Here is a 17,115-nt window from a genome sequence, read left to right on the forward strand (position 1 = left end):
GGCTAGTTTGCAACACCACAAGGCCACGGCAAATGGAATAGGGAACAGAAGAGGGTACTTTCTTTCTTACGAGGTTTAGAATCCATATTTAAATAATCTAAATGTCATAGTGTCTGGTATTTAAAAACTAAAAGTGCAAGAAGGTAAAGCTTATAATAAATATTTAAACCCCAGCATTTTTATTGAATGTACCGGCATATTTTGATGTAAATTCTGCTAGCCTGCAGCATCTGTGCATCATCTTGACATGGTAAATGAAATTCCTTTAGACCACCAGTCTAAAATAATGAATTGTTCCCCTGGTTAATTGTATTGCTTTGATAACAAGGAACTATGCTAGGCCTAGAGAACACAATAAGTGGATTTCATCAGATGATTTGTGTGATGTTTTGAAAAATGATCTTCTAGAGTGATGGAACTCAAACCACAAGCTGCGTGTACCACTGCATGGCGTCCTATTGGCAGGAAGCGCTTCCTCTATGGCCCGGGGAGTGTGGGGTCAGCACCAGAAAACCTCTACCCAGGGGACAAATTTCCCAGGGAAATCTAAACAAGGAGGAAGTGTTTGCCTCAAAGGGCAACATGGATAAATTATTTTTAAGTTGTTTTTATTTAATTGATGCATTTTAAAAAAACAACCCAGGAAAGATCTCAAGCTACCTTTATCTCTTCATCACCAGTGTGAAAGTAAACCAAGAACAATGAAATAACAAGCAAGGCTATTCAGAACTTGCTTCAGCAAGGGAGCCACCTGCCATTGCTGGCTTACGTTTCAGCAGACACTTAAAAATAGTCAAATATGTGGGATATAGTGGAAAAAAGAGAAGGCTTTAAGTATGGACCAACTGGAAGCTATTGGCACAGGAAAGCTAGAGTCAGGTTAACTAGAAATGGGGCATCCTATATGATTGGTTAGGGGTGCATATTTGCCTTTCCCTGGTTGGTCCTAAGTTGGAAGCTGGGACAAAAATTAGGGAAGTTGTCAGTTATTAATCAAGTTGGGTAGGTGGGACCCATTGTTACGGAGGTAATTGTTTGACTTCCTGGTTTGTTACTAGAGATAGCAGTCTGACTTCCCACAAACCGGACATGGCAGACTGGCTTCCTAGTCTGGTTATTGCAGATATAGGGGCTGGTTTCCTGAGCAGGTGGCTGCATCTGTGGGATGGAGTTATGTTGTCATCTGGCTATTGCCTATTTATATAGTCAGTCTCTCCCGTCAACATACACATGTTACATGCAGGGAAAGGGGAGTAATATTGGTTTTCTTAAAGAGCTACTGTCCACTTTCCTTTTTTATCAATTAAGATTCCCTACAATAAAGTATACTGAAGGGCAAGGATAGAAACTACTTTGATTTCTCAATCTTGCTCTCTTTTTTTTTTTTTTAAGATTTTATTTATTTATTTGACAGAATGAGAGAGAGAGCGCATGAGAGGGGGGAGGGTCAGAGGGAGAAGCAGACCCCCCACCGAGCAGGGAGCCTGATGCGGGACTCGATCCCGGGACTCCAGGATCATGACCTGAGCCGAAGGCAGTCGCTTAACCGACTGAGCCACCCAGGCGCCCCAATCTTGCTCTCTTTTTTAAAGAGTCTTCCACACACTAGACACTTTGGGAAGTCTGGGACCTGCTTCCTCTTATTTATTCTTCTGTCCAGGACTTCTTGTAGGTTGAATGAGGACCTAGCAATTTCTGGGTTGTTGTGTTAGAATTCTCCATATAGCACAATATAAAGAAATGCAATAATAGTAATAAAAACTTATACCCAGCAATTTGACATATACACACATGCAGTTATGATCATTATGCTGTTCATAATTAAATTACAGGATTATAAAAAAAAGTAACTCATGGGGTGCCACAAGCTGTCTAGTAGTATAAAGGACCCAAGCTCAAATCTAAGCGAAAACGTCATTTGGCCCCTCCAGAGAATGAGAGTGGGCACGTGGCCCTTGGAGTGTCCTCTGGGAGGACACGTGGGGGACACTAAACATCACTGCCTGCAGGAATCCAAGGTTCCCACATACGTGTGGCCATTTATGCAGAATCTGTAAATGTAGTTGGTAGCTCCATTTCCATCGGAAAGAACAAAAATTTGTCAAATTAAAAATAAGCATGATAATGCGATTTTATTTGTAAATTAAGGACTGAAGTCTGGCTTATAGATTTACTATTTTCAACGGAATGTGTTTCCAAGCTAACAAATCATTAGCAAACCCAGGATATTTGTGAGACACTACTTTAATTAGGCCTCGGAATTCCAATACCCTGAAATACAAAGGTACGTTGGCAGTTTCAGATTAGATGCAATTGCTTGTTTGGGCAACTCAAATGGTTTGCTCCTCTCCTGACATTATAGCTTCTGTAAGGGAAACAACATTTGTAGCCAATGTAAATGCAAAAGTATTGCTTTTCAGAGCTCCTTTGGACTGGGTCATGCAGTAGTTTAATGAATAACATGATTTCATATTTAGAAGCTGTGACCATTGCAATTAGTGGAAGTGGTCTCTGTCTACATTAAAGGAGACGTATATTCTTTGTCATATTTGGCTGTCTCTGGATAAGAGGGTGCCAGGAATGAAATAACAGAAGGTTGTGAATTATGACAGAAGGATGCCAAGAGATCTGGGGAAACTTTAGGTCTGCCTGTACTGAATTTTTTGTTAGCACAACAGGGGCCTGTTAGTCTTTTTTTAAAAAAACATGTGCTTCAGCTCCCTCCCTTGAAGAAATAACAAAGTAACAATTTCCTACAGCAGAATAATGGTTGAAACATCTATGTGGGACACTTCAGAAGTTCATATGTGCTCTTCAGAGGTCAAGAAAGCAATATTTATTTAAACTTTGAACCTTTGAACTTGTGTTATCTCTAAGCAATTCAGAATAATTATTCAACATCCTAAAAGAGCAGGTTATTTAACAGCAACCCTTAAAAGGTAAATATCTAAGATTATCAGCCTAGCCAGTGATTACTGTAACTTTTTAATCCTTTCCCTCCCTAGCATCGTTAATTTCTCCTTCTCCACAAATACCTTCTCTTCTGTTCTCACATGTACATAAAACTCCTTTTTCCTTTAAAAATTATATGTACTCAGATGATCCTATGTATTCACATATATCTCATCTGACCTGTTGCTTCCCCTGTGTACCAGCTCACTTACCTCTTTCCAGTGCCAAATAGCTTGAACATGGGATTTATTTGTGTTGTCACATTTCCTCTCACCCCATTCCCTACTTAACTTTCTGACTTCCTTCCTCAGTTAGGTATAGAAATGACTCAAAGATCATCCAGATCTCCTTTGAGGAACTCTAATGGGCTCTGCACCCAGCCTCACTGCTGGCCCATTTGGTACTCTCCGCAGACTCCTTGAACCCTGACGTCCCTTGACTTCTACAATACTGCACCAGGCTTGTTGACCCTCTTCTTAACACTGTTTCCCTCCGTTGACATTTCTTTCTGTTCATAAACCTCTGGAGTTCTGTTCTTGCCAGGTCATATTTGAGGCTTACCTAGAAAAAATTGACCTACAGAAGTAAAATAACTCAATGGCATCTTGCATAGCTTAAGATCCAAAAGTGAGCCCTTCTTCTAAGAGCAGCATATTGAGGAGATGTCTGTAGGGCTCAGGGCTTGGTTCAGCTCAACCCAGGGTCAAGTCTCCGAGACCCGGGAGATGGGAAAGTGAACCAAAAGTCCTTTAGTCACCTCCTTAAAGCAAGCAGGCTGGTCTCTTGGTTTAGTATGGTGACTTGGCACATTTTGTTTTACTCAAGAATTATATGAGACTCAGGGTGCCGGGGTGGCTCCATCGTTAAATGTCTGCCTTCGGCTCAGGGCATGATCCCGGGGTCCTGGGATCGAGCCCCGCATCAGGCTCCCTGCTCAGCAGGAGGCCTGCTTCTCCCTCTACCACTCCCCCCTGCTTGTGTTCCCTCTCTTGCTGTGTCTCTCTCTGTCAAATAAATAAATAAAATCTTAAAAAAAAAAAAAAGAATTATATGAGACTCGACAGAAACTAAAATGCTTCATGTATAACTACGATAAACCAGAGTATCTGGCTGGACCATTGCTTCTACAAATTTAGGAACGTCTTTACCATCCATGAACATTTTACCAAATGTTCTTGTCAATCAATAGACAAAATGATATAACAAAACAGTATTCTTTAAATTACCTATGATAGCTAGAGATCCACTTTTGTGCTAATAGTCTGCTGATAATACTCAAGGTTTTTTTCTTATGTTTAAGAAATATCAAGCTGTCTTTTTTCCATGTCTGCTTGTGCATAACACAACTCTGCACCTGGGTGTTTTCTTACTTCTTAAAAACACTTGAAAAAAAAGAAAATGAAAAGACAGGCCACAGATTTGGAGAAGATACTTGCAAAACACATATCTGATAAAGGACTGGTATATAAAATGTAAATGAAATCTCTTAAAACTCAACAATAAGAAAACAAACAGTTCAATTAAAAGTGGGCAAAAGATCTGAACAGATACCTTACCAAAAAAAATATACATCTGACAAATAAGCATATGAAAAAGATGCTTTTATTATGGAATTGCAGATGAAAACAACCATGAGATTTAGTTACATACCTATTAGAATGGCTAAAATCCCACACACCAACACCACCAAATGCTGACAAAGATGCAGTACAATGAATGAGGAACTCTCATTCATTGCTGGTGGGAATGCAAAATAGCACAGCTTCCACGGAAGATAGTTGGGTAGTTTCTTTCAAAAAGCTAAAACCAGGTTTACCATGTGGTCCAATGATCATGTTCCCAGGTATTTGTGAATTGGAAACTTACATCTACATAAAAACTTGCACATAGATATTTATAGCTGCCTTATTTATAATTGCCAAAAATTGGAAGTAGTCAAGCTACCTTCAATAGGGGAATGGATAAACAAACTGTGGTACATCCATACAATGGAATATTATTCCAAAAAGAATTGAGCCATTGAACCAAAAAAGATATGATGGAACTTAAAGGCATATTGTTAAGTGAAATAAGACCATCTGAAAAGGCTAGGTACAATGATTCCAACTATATGACTCCAACTATATGCCGTTCTGGAAAAGGCAAAACTATCGAGACTTTTAATAAAGATCAGTGATTACTGGAGGCTCAGGGGAAGGGGAGGGATAAATTGGTAAAGCACAGGGGATTTTTAAGGCAGTGAGACTTCTCTGTGTGATACTCTAATGTTGAATATATGACATTATACATTTGTCCAAACCCTTAGAATGTACAATACAAAGAGAGAATCCTAATGTAAACTATGGACTTTGGTTGGTAATCGTGTATCGATGTTGGCTCAATTTTTCTTTAAACCTAAAACTGCTCAAAATTTCTAGAAAAATCTTAATACAACGGCTTTTTGTTCTACACACACAAAAATAATGCTAACGCTGAAAATTCTGTGTACAGCTAGAACAAACTTGTGTTCAGACATGGGAACTAAGGTGTGGGGTCATAACCACAGCTGGTTGTGATGTTTTTGTCACACACTGAATTTGATCATCCAAAGTCAGAGTCAGTTAACTGCTAGGTCCTTGTTCTTCTTCATGTGTGTCATTCATATGTCTCAGTTGTAGAAACATTTTAAGTAAAGGGCAAACTACATGATAACTTCCAATAAACAGCTAAATGTTTGATGACTAAATATAAAACAATAAAAAGTAGGGTGCCAAGACACCACTGTCACTGTCCTGGAGATGTCTCACCAAATATTTGAATGATTTTCTCCTCTTCTTGCAGGCCTTGCAATTGCCAGTGCCCTAATAGATATTTCACAACAGAAGCCTTCAGATAGTAAAGACAAGACTTCAGGAGTCCGAAATCGAAAACACCACCTCTCAACACGTCAAGGAACTTGTGTCTGAGAAACAGAAACTGCTCCTGCATATTCTGAAGTGTTTTGATTTTGTAAATGGCTTCCATTAAGGCTGGTCTATGGCCTCAGTTTTTATGGAGGCAAATCTCTGTGTGGTCCCAGGGCTCAAGTACGGTTCCCTCCAAAAGGGCAATGACCCGAGTGGCCAGAGAATGTTCGTGACTTTTATGAAAGTAACAGTATTGATGGTCACGGGCAATAAAGTCAGTTTTTACGACTCTCTTAGGCTTATCATAGATAACATTAAATTACGCTGGAAAAGATGTATATTGTTTCTTAATGCAGATGAAAATATGTAATTCATATAAACCAAACTGTTTATATCCCAAGACTTTAAAGAAAGACATTTTATAATGCCTGGATGATGAGAATTGTACAGTTTTTGCCTCATAAGCAAACTTAAATCACTTGTATATGAACAGGAAATGAACAAATTGCAATGGCTTTAAATGTTGTTTTATCTCACTGTAAATGTAAAAGCAAGATTTGGGTTTAGTGGGATGTAGGGTAGTATATTTAAATATTCCACATGACCATATCATGTCCACACTCAGTTTGGGAATGTGACTATTTTCCACCTAACTGGAATGCAGACCGAAATGAGTCCATTTGGATGGATGGTATGTGCAACTTCACAGGAGGTTTATTAGAATTCTGAGTGAAAAGGACATTCCTGTCATCCTTGCCAACTGCCTAACTCATTATCAGAGCTGATAGAGCATGGAAAAACCTGTCCAGCAATCAGTTTTTCCCCTCCTTCCAAAAACCCTCCAATACCAAACCTGAAGAGAGCTGAAATGGTCATTTTACTGTGTGTAAGGTTCAGCTCTACTGTGGTAGTTTTTTTAATTGCCTCGGAATCATTGGATCAGACCTAAATGATCCATCTGCATTTCTGTAAAAACAGATCATCTTCTGTTGGCCTTCCTCTCCTAGCTGCTAGATTTTTATCTACCTTTTACAAATATCATGAAAAGTATTTTAGAGGTGACACCTCCCAAGTTTTAATATGATCCAGGTTCCTTCTTGCCAACTATCCACTTAGAATACAAGTAGAGAAGAGCTGGCAAGGGTCTATAGTATTCTTATTTCTAAGCTGAACACGTTGATGTCACAAGAGTAAGTCTTCAGTTTAAAAAATAAGTTGATCGTCGCCTACACTGAGCATATTCTTAACAATTCACAAATCCGAATCATGGCAGAAAGGAGAAATGATCTAAAAGAGCTTTCACATTGGGACATAGAATCCTATGTGGCCTCATTTTGACAACAGTTCCCTAGAACTCAGTAGCATTAACAGATCTTGTTTGAAACTCTTTTCTTCCCTTCAGGGTGACTACAGGATATATGTAGAAAGCAGTGACAGAGACATCCAGAGCTGCCTCATACAATACAGCTTCGTTCACTATGAAAGTCATTTAAATATAATTGATGTTTAGTACTATCTATGTACTTTTCATGTTCTTTGGATTTCTGGAAGGTAATGACACTTTACTGTTTACAGCTAATGCATAGTTCCTTGCATGCTGTGATCGTGCCATAGCGGAATATGACCCTATTGTGATATTCAATGTTATTTCATGATGCCATTTATACATAGTCAGCTTCATTTGATGAGGATTGAATGTAATATATAACAGGAATGATCATACAATAGGTAGTTGCATCATATATAAGATTGCTAGGTTGCATTGAGCCATGACTATCATTGTTTTGATAATTAGGCACTTGTTAACTATAGTATACATTCCTTATGTTGGCATGATCATTTTGCTATTTTCTATGCATTAAAAATAAGACTAATTCTTAGAATAATTTTATCTATAGCCTGTGGGTTTTTTGGGAGAGGGGGCGGGAGTGGAGCTGGTTGTTTTTGCCTCCCTGTGATATTTTACCTCTCAAAAAAAAAAAAAAAAGTGAGCAAAGGTTGTAAATGTCTCCTAAAAACAATCAAGTAATTTTATTAGCTTCTTTTTGGACACTTTAAATGTTGATTTTTCTCCTGGAGAAATAAATTGACAAAACCAGTGACTACAAAAATATAATCATTTAAAAATAAAATGATTGCCCTATTTGTTTTAATTGTCTAACATTTGTCATGAGAGAAGCCTTATATAACAAAAACACAAAAGCGTACAGAGTTATAGGAAGTCCATTTCAGCCATCCTTTTGGAGAGGCCAAGCAAACAGTATTACTCTGAAAAAATTGCCAAGCTTCATCCACCTCAAATCCCGCTGGGTTCCTAACACTTGAAAATTTGAATTTTAGAGAATTGCAGGACGTCATGCAATGTGAAGTTAAAGTCATACTACATCTTTCTGAGCCAAATATTGCTAACTCGGTGACTGATTATGCTTGGTAACTATTATCTTCTCAACTTATCAAAGCTTTTTACTGGCAATAAAATTCTTCACCCTCGGGTGAAGTGGATTGAAAAGACCTTAGGGATTATCACTTTGAATCTGTGTCACATTCTTTTTGTCCCCATATCCCAAACACTTTAAATTTAGATGCTCCTTTTTTTAATTAACTTTTTAAAATCAATCCACAAATATATGCAGATACTCTTCCAGAAGTATACAGTTAAATGACTGATTCTCTTGAAAACTTTATCTTAATGGAATTGTGTACCTTTCAGTTTAGGATAACTTTGAAAAGTCCTTTAGATTTTAGGATTTCTTATTCTTCCAAGAATGAAAAGTTTTTGTTAAATAGAATGGAGTTTTAAAAATGTACCTGAGGGGGGCTCCTGGGTGGCTCAGTTGGTTAGGCGTCTGACCCTTGGTTTCAGCTCAGGTCATGATCTCAGGGTCGTGAGATTGAGCCCTTGTCCAGCTCCATGCTCAGTGCGGATTCTGCTTGAGGTTCTCTCTCCCTCTGCCCCTCTCGTTCGTGCTTTCTCTGAAATAAATAAATAAATTTAAAAATTTACCTACGGACAATATTTGGGCAACTAGAGAATTCTTGTTGAAAGAGATACACATACTTACAGATCAATTTAATAAATTTTAAGAGGATTGGGATTTTCATAATTGCTTTTAAGTGGAAATTTATTTTAGTGATATACATAGAAGGAGAGAGTATGCCACATACTATTGTGTTATGCTCAGCAGGAAAACTTCAACTAGGACATATTTCAGTGTGGAATCAATTCTTGCTGTACTCCCCAAGATCTCATTTTGGAGGGGTTCTGTCGGACAGAAGTCACTGTATGGCTATTGTCCTGCTGCAGAGTCATTTGGAGTGTAGACCAGCGGACAGGCCTGAGAACAGATGCTGGAACCAGCTTCGAGCTTTGTGGTGCTAGGCAAGTTTTGACCTCTAGACGCGTCCAGACTTTGCATCTGTGAGGGGAGGGTGGCGCCCACCTTGCAGAGCTGCTGTGAGCCCAGAAGGTAATAAACATAAAGCAGGTCCTCCATGCAGTGTAGCTGGTCTTGACTATCCTGGGGCTACCGGGCCACTCTTTTTCTACCAACAGTTTTATGAATCCATCTATTAATTTTTCATCCATAGCTGAAGGTCAAGTAGGTTTTTGCAGGTAAAAGTTTCATGACAATCTTTAGTTCCTATATTTCTAGGATATAGAGATTTCTAAAAATCTACTTTGATGGTCGAGTCATTAGAAGCTTTGACTCTTCCAAATATATACAGCTTTAGTAGACTATTTTTTAAATGACTGCTTGATGACCTTTAGACAAGAACATTAATTGTCACTTTCACATTCAAATTAGTCCAGAAGAAACCAGTCCTTACATTTGGTCGGCATTCACTGTACATCTTTTTGTCATTAAACATAAAACTATGACTTGAGGAGTGTTTTATATAAAAGGTTTTAAAAAATTAAAATTGATCAAATGAATGAATTCTCCCACATACACTTAAGAACAAGTCAAATTCCAAAACCCATTTGCCATTTTACTAGAGTGAGTTTGGAACATACTTGATCATAAGAACTCCCCGGGTTTGTACAGATTCCTACTCTTGCCTCTAGAGATTAAGATTCAGAAGGACTGGATTAGACCCTGAAGATGAATATGTTCAAATAAGCACCTCAGTGATTCTTACCATTAGGCAAATGAGGGAGACACTGTGCTGGGCCAAAGAGCTGCCTTTATCTACAGTTAGAAGAATTTCTTTAAATAACAAAGTTATCGCTCTAATTCAAAATGCTTTAAATGATTTTCCAGTGAATATAAGCCATTGGGTTAGTGTTATAGCAATCTTTTCACCATAGTATACCTTTAACAGAGTAGTTTTATCAAATTTCTAAAATTAAGACTTATAACCATATCCATATATACGTACACAGGTGTGAATGCCAATGTTAGGACAGATCGTGTAAAGGTTCCAACCTGCTTTAAAAAGTCCACATTTTCTGCTACAGTGTGCTATGAATTAGGAGTTTACTGAAATAAAAACACTTTATCTTCCAGCCCCCACTGCTAAATATAGTTTTGTTTTGTTTTGTTTCTACCCTTCCAAAATCACACGGGAAAAGCACTCAACACCTGAAAAAGCCCCTCTGCCATCGAAGACTTGTTTGTAACATTTGTGTTATTGAATTCCACATGCAAAACACATTTTTCTCTCTTTCTCTCTTCACCTGATTTTCACTGGCCTTTTCTACACGTTTTCTCTGAATGGCATGCTGAACACTTGGAATGTTCCTGAGGATGGAAGCAAAACCCCCAAGAGCCTGAGTGGCCAGGATTCCAGCTCGAACTGAGGGTCTCGGCCCCAGCCCTGTGTGCTGTGTTTACAAACATTGTTCTTGCGGTAGCAGTCCTCCTTCTGAGACTGGTACAGCCAGGGCCTAGCTGAGCAGTTTTCTAAGAAGTCTGCTTGTTCTTTGGCAGGCTTTGGGTTTCGTCGCCCTGTGGCCATCTGGGTCCCCGCTTTACATTAGTGCCACTGCTCTGCTGGGTCTCAGAACGGAATTACTGAAAAGGAGCTACCAAGGAGGATCCAAACATCTCTCCTCTCTGCAGCCCCCACACGAGGACCAAGCACCCATGACCGTTCTTGGGCTCGGGGTCTTGGGCTTAACCCTGATTTAGGCCCCCACCTGCGCCCTACGGGATGGAATGGTGCTCTCCTTCCTGGTAGCCTTCCACCACACCTCCCAGAGCTCAGGCCAGGGAAGAGGCTGAGATCAGGAGGCCCACTCCACCCTGATAAACATGCCCAGCCTGGCTGGCATCTCCCAGAAGCTTTAGAAGAGAGGGAGGAGATTTGATATGGACCCTGCTGAAGATGTCCCCAAAGTGGGTAGAGCACCAAGTGGATCCTGGAGCCCCTTTCTTTTACAACAAAAAGCAGCAGGTTCTCTGAGCATCTGAGCCTCGCACATGCTCTTCTTCAGCTTTTTGATGGTGAGTCAGTGGCTATCAGGAGATTTGAAGATTTCAGCTCGAAACTGATCCTTCTCTGTCCTGACGAAGTTTCCTTGCAGGAGTCACCTGTGAGCGGCTGAAGAGAGGGGTGGACACTCCTTCAGTGCTAACCCACAGCCCTTTCTCCCTCTCCAAGATTGAACGGGTTTCTCTGCTTGTTTAGCAATATGGTGGCTACCATAGCTAGAGCAGCCAAGATTTTGTTGAGCTTTACTTTCTCCAGCCCTACAAATGAAAAGAGCAACTATTATTATTTTTCTTTCCAACTAGGATGAGCTTTTGTAAACTGCACCACCCCCCACCCGCCTGCCCCCTGAGTCTGACCTGCCTGCTTCCCACCCTTACTCCAGAAAATAGTTCTGCCCCATACAAGGATTAGTTTAGGAGCAGTCCTAATTGAGCACAAAACCAAACCCCTCCAAGAGTGCTGCAGAAACGCTGTCTTCTGCTAACCATCAAAAGGTTTCACTGCTTTTATTTTTGGCAGAAGTGAAATTTTCACTCAGGCAAGATAGCTGTTTAAGCATAAGCTTCTTTAAACGGGTCTGTGTATGGTCAGATAGGAGATCCCGCTCCCGAAAATCCACCTAGGACAATAGCATTAGTGAGCAAATTTTTGTTAACAGTTCTTTGTGCGTCTATAGCCCCAGCTGCCGAAAGATATCTCAAATGTTGTGCTTTCCAGTTTTGAGTTATCTTAGAGAGTCCTGTGTGGGGACACCCTTGAGTTTTAATGTAAACTCAAACCACAACTTATTTTATTTATTTATTTATTTATTTATTTATTTATTTATTTATTTATTTATTTATTTTTACTGCCTTGGGCCAGTTGTCTTAACCATTTCTAAGTAACCTGGGATAAAAATGCTTGCCTACCTCATCTAGGTTTTGTGATGGGTTTTTGTTGTTGAAGTGGATCAGAGTTAAATGTGTTCAACTTTTACTGTGAAAAGGCTCAGGTTAAATTCAGTACATCACAAGCAACGATTTTCCCTTGAGGTTTTTCTGGTAACACTAAAGCACACATATGTGCCAAAGTTCCCAAATAATCAAATTGCAGTGGAAACCAATGATATATGTTACCTGGTGATTCAGATTTGTGCTTTTCAGGATTTTTTTTTACAAGGTCTATCATATATTTCAAATATTATCTTCCTCAACTTTAAGTGGTAATTTTGCAGCAAATACTAACAGATTGTGTTAGATTTTCTTTCCCATTATCACACATCCTTCCTGACCCTTCATTGACTAGTCAGCTCCTTTCCTCCCAGCAGTAAAAGAACATCTCAGACCTCTCAATGCTTAAAAAATAAAGAAATAACCTAAAATAGGTCTTGCACATCTTTGTTCCCTCGTGATGATCCACACAGGCAGCAGTGGTCTTTTCCTTCAGATCAGCTTGTTTGAAATACGATGGCACTTAAAAGGAAGGCCGGCTGGAAGGACACCAATAAAATACCAGCTCAGCTTAAAACAATTTGATTTCAACCCAAAATGGGATTACCTTGCAACACAAATAGATAATGGCAAGCAGGATATTCTACTTATCAAGACTCTTCCCTGATCCAGTCAGAACTCCGGGTTTATCAGAAGCTTGTTGCCTCATGGGGGTGGAAGAATATGGTCTCCCAGACATTTATGTGCAGATGGACCCATTGGAAGAAGGAACCAAATCTAGGTATGCAGTGTCCACTCCTTGCTGATTTCCCAAGTAACAGCTCCAATTTGACCTTCGAATGCAAAAATGCAATGAGTGTTGGCTGTTAAGGGAAACGGCCTTTCAGTGAGGGAAAACTATCCAATAGCATCACCTTATTTCTCAGTCCTTACATTTGGTCGGCATTTCTTATTTCTACGATGAGCTCTACGAACTAGAAATTTGTAAAGACATATAAGGATGTGTTGTTCGTGCTTTTACCCATAACATGCAATGTTTTAGTGACAAGATTTTCCTTTTCTAAACCATATCCAGAGGATGGTTGTGAGGTAGACCTTTTATGAGTAATTCTTATTTTGGCAGTATATATAAACCACTTACATTTTGCACATCAGTGGATGGTGAATTATTTTGTCCTGAAGTGGAATGTCCAAAGAAAGAATATACTTTCATCAAAACCCCTTGGGAAAAACAACAACAACAACAATTTTCCTCCTCTATCAAAATGTTATAACCATGTTTATATCCTTCCATACTCCATGAATACAATTAATGATAGCCTTCTCCCTCTCCTTCTTCCCATTCTCCTTCTTCTGTTCCCTGCCCCTCCTCCTCCTGCTGCTGAGGCATCTTCTTCTTTCTGGTCTTTCTCCTCTTCTTCTTGTGCAAATTAATTTGTATAGATATTCTCTTTTGTTCTGATTTTTTTTGTATAGATATTCTTAATGTAGTCTTGATAATTGCCCTTATAATTTACTCTCTAAGGGGTTATTTACAATATTTGCAAAAATTATGGCAATATCAGGTTTATGATCTTGATGGAGTATAGGACAAAGAATAATGATTAATAACTCCCACAGAGTTTGAGACCTATTACGACTGTTGGTATAAAGTCTAATTCCACTCATAATACAAGTCACTTCGTGTCACTAAAAGTGAAGCGCAAATTTCCAAAATTGGGTCTTAACCGCATTAATATCAAGCCCAAATGGCAGCCCCGTTTGGGTGTTTTGTGCTTTACGTTATATGAACCTGTCTAAATTATACATGAACCAAAAATATCCAAGGGAACGGAGGTAGATGAGTCAATTTTGTCAACTTTTTCTTTCAAAGTCTGTTGAGGACATGTGATCTGGGGTTAAAGTGGAGGCCTGGAAAACTAGAATAAAACCAAGATCCTATCCTTAGCTGAATGACCAAGCCTCACCATGCTTTATTTATCCCATGTAGGGAAATGAGGACTCTGCTTCCTTCCTTCCAGGGTGCTTGTGAGAACTACACTGAGAGTTTTCAGAACCTCAGATCCAGTCCCATACATACCACTGTCATTATCAGAAGGCCGTGCACATGGCATTGTGTATAAGCCTTGGGTAATACTCTACACTGTGATAGCACTTGATTTCCTAGCACTGTTGCCATGGGCTATTATGCTGTGTTTTCTAGATTTTAAAGGTGGAGGGATACATCATATTTCATTGGCCTGCCGAAGCTATTGTAACTGTTGTATCAGTATACAAAGGAATGAATGAACAGGGTACCATCTCATGGTTTGAATTCCCATTTGTAGCTGCATTTTCTGAAGTTCAATACTTTGGTGCTTTCTGTTCCAGCGTTAAATGATAAAGTTACTCATCCGTATAGAAGTATCTGAAGTTTTATCAGGTAATTACATAAATGAAATATTTTACACAAAGCATTAAAATTTGTATCAGAAAGAACAGCTCACATTATTCCTCAATCAATATTGGCATATGTAAAACACTTTTAACGCTCTCAACAAAATAATAAAATAAAACATGCTCCTCTCTTCCTGTCATTATCTATATATTTTTCTTTTAGATAAACAATCTACAGTGTGTTTACTGAAGCATGAATTGATATTCCCCAATAGTGTTTGCAAATGGAGTTTTATTCCAGCAGCTACACGAAATGAGTCCACAGTGCAGAGCAGGCAGGCCCCTCTGGAACCTGAGATTATTTGTTCTCTCACTGTTCTAAAGGTAATTAAGGAGCATTGCATGTTTCTCAATTAATGATTTCTCATTCAACAGGGGATCTTTGATGCTAATTTGTTTTAATCAGGGCAGAGGCTGCTCAAAAACTCTCAACAATTCAGTGAAGAGGAACTAGGAATTTTTAATCAAGTGGAAGAGATTTAAATGCTATGAGGGACACATCCATCATGCACTTTCAATTCTTGTTCATTTAACTATGTTCTTTTACGTTTTATAAACCAATGTGAGAATTATTAAATAGAGTTTATTGTATTACATATCACTATTTTCCTTATGTATTTGTGCGCATGTATAATGGATGTCTCCCATTGAAAGCCTACTTATATACAACTTTCATTTCTCTCCCTGTCTAGAATGTATTTATACATCTATTTTACACTCTTATTTATTATATGTACGTGTAAATGTAGAATATGGATATGTAAGGGTATATTCACATATCTGTACCCAAAGAATAATGGAAGATATGTTATGAATGAGCATTAGGTTTAAGACATTCTTTCACCTCTTGGACAACTGTCCCGAGTGGCCATTCATAACCTGAGCTGCTAATCAAATTGCATCATGCACATGAAACATTTAAAATCTTTGTGGCCGTTGCACCTAAAAGAGGCAAGACAGTATGATTAGACCTCAGTTTGTGGAAAAGATGACTTCACCAGGTGACTATCTCCTATGAAAGTAAATGCTCAAAGTAGTGAAGTCAGAATCCTGCTTTTTTCCAATGATCAGTTTCTGATCATCTCATTCTGATGACTTTAAATCAAGTCTACTTTGCAGGAATGTCAATCATGTGAAAATGAGGTTTGCTTGGTTTTTCTCCTTCCTCTAACTGACTATAGAAAAAAAAAAAAGAATCTCAAGAAATGCTCGAGAGGCCTAACTAGTTAAATACTTATTGGTTCACTGTATTGAAATAGGTGGGAAAATGAACTTTTATTTTTATTTTTTTGAAACTAGTGGTTCTCAAACTTTAGAATAAATCAGAATCACCTGGAGGGCTTATTAAACTGGATTCCTGGGGCCCACTCCTAGAACTTCTGATTCAGTAGGTCTGGAATGGGGCTTGAGAATTTTCGTTTCTAAGAAGTTTTCAGGTAATGTTGAGGCGGGGGCTGTTGTCCCCACTTGGAGAACTCTGGAGAACAAATCAGAATGAGGTGGCCATGGTTTGAATGCAACACTGAGCGATGACTCTGCATATTTCATAAATTCCGGTGTATTTTTCACATGTTCTCTGCCAGGAAGCAAGCAGGCCTTGTGTGTCTCTGAAGTGGCCTCTGGGTGAATTTTTGGACCAGTTGGGCAGGCGCTAAGCACTGCACTTTGATGACATTCATGCCTACATTTTAATTCACGGAGATACCCTGGAGGTTTGCTGGAGTTACAAACATCTGAAAACAAACTTTTGAATGGAAATAACTATCTAGTACACCTGTGCTAATGGGAGATGCCAGATGCCAAACCAGCTTGTGCAAAGATCGACCAGGAGGCCATGCGTTCCAACCCTGCCGATAATAAGAATGATCTGGGGCTCTGTCGGGCACCTGGGTTTTTTTTTTTTTTTTTTTTTAAGATTTTATTTATTTATTTGAGAGGGAGAGGATGAGAGACAGAGAGCATGAGATGGGGGAGGGTCAGAGGGAGAAGCAGACTCCCCGCCGAGCAGGGAGCCCGATGCGGGACTCGATCCCGGGACTCCGGGATCATGACCTGAGCCGAAGGCAGTCGCTTAACCAACTGAGCCACCTAGGCGCCCAGGGCACCTGGGTTTTTAATAAGGGCTCCAATTAACCCAACAGACAAGTTTGGGGAACTCTACTTAAAGACCCAGTTCCTTTCCCTTACAACTATTCTTCATAAAATTGCCTAGATAGAGCTTTGGAGAGCAGCCCATTCACAAAGCCTCTGTCTAGGGCACCCCATGCACAGGCTGATCTCGTTGGCTTAGCTTTCCCTGACACGGGGCATGACTGTGTTGGTAGGCAGTGAATTAGCCCACGTGTCTCTCAGTTGTATAATTACCACCCATAGTATGATCAGTTCAATTGTGTTTTTTTTCATTCTGTCAATGCCTTTTCTTTCTTTCTTTCTTTCTTTCTTTTTTTTTTTTTTTTTGACTCCTGTATCATAAGGCA

At 39.3% G+C, this 17,115-nt stretch overlaps 1 protein-coding gene across 1 annotated transcript in view; it reads left to right on the forward strand.

Annotated features, from left to right (window-relative positions):
• Positions 1–7,939, forward strand: part of ATRNL1 (attractin like 1) — a 796,918-nt gene extending 788,979 nt beyond the window's left edge. The window contains exon 29 of the mRNA XM_035029745.1: positions 5,773–7,939. Within this exon, the coding sequence (XP_034885636.1) occupies positions 5,773–5,897 (125 nt within the window). The 3' untranslated portion in view covers positions 5,898–7,939. The remainder of the gene's footprint in view (positions 1–5,772) is intronic.
• Positions 7,940–17,115: the final 9,176 nt, after the last annotated feature.

This window comes from Mirounga leonina, unplaced genomic scaffold (assembly GCF_011800145.1).
Source record: "Mirounga leonina isolate KUSES-001 unplaced genomic scaffold, KU_Mleo_1.0 Mir_114, whole genome shotgun sequence".
In the NCBI taxonomy this organism is placed as follows: Eukaryota; Metazoa; Chordata; class Mammalia; order Carnivora; family Phocidae; genus Mirounga; species Mirounga leonina.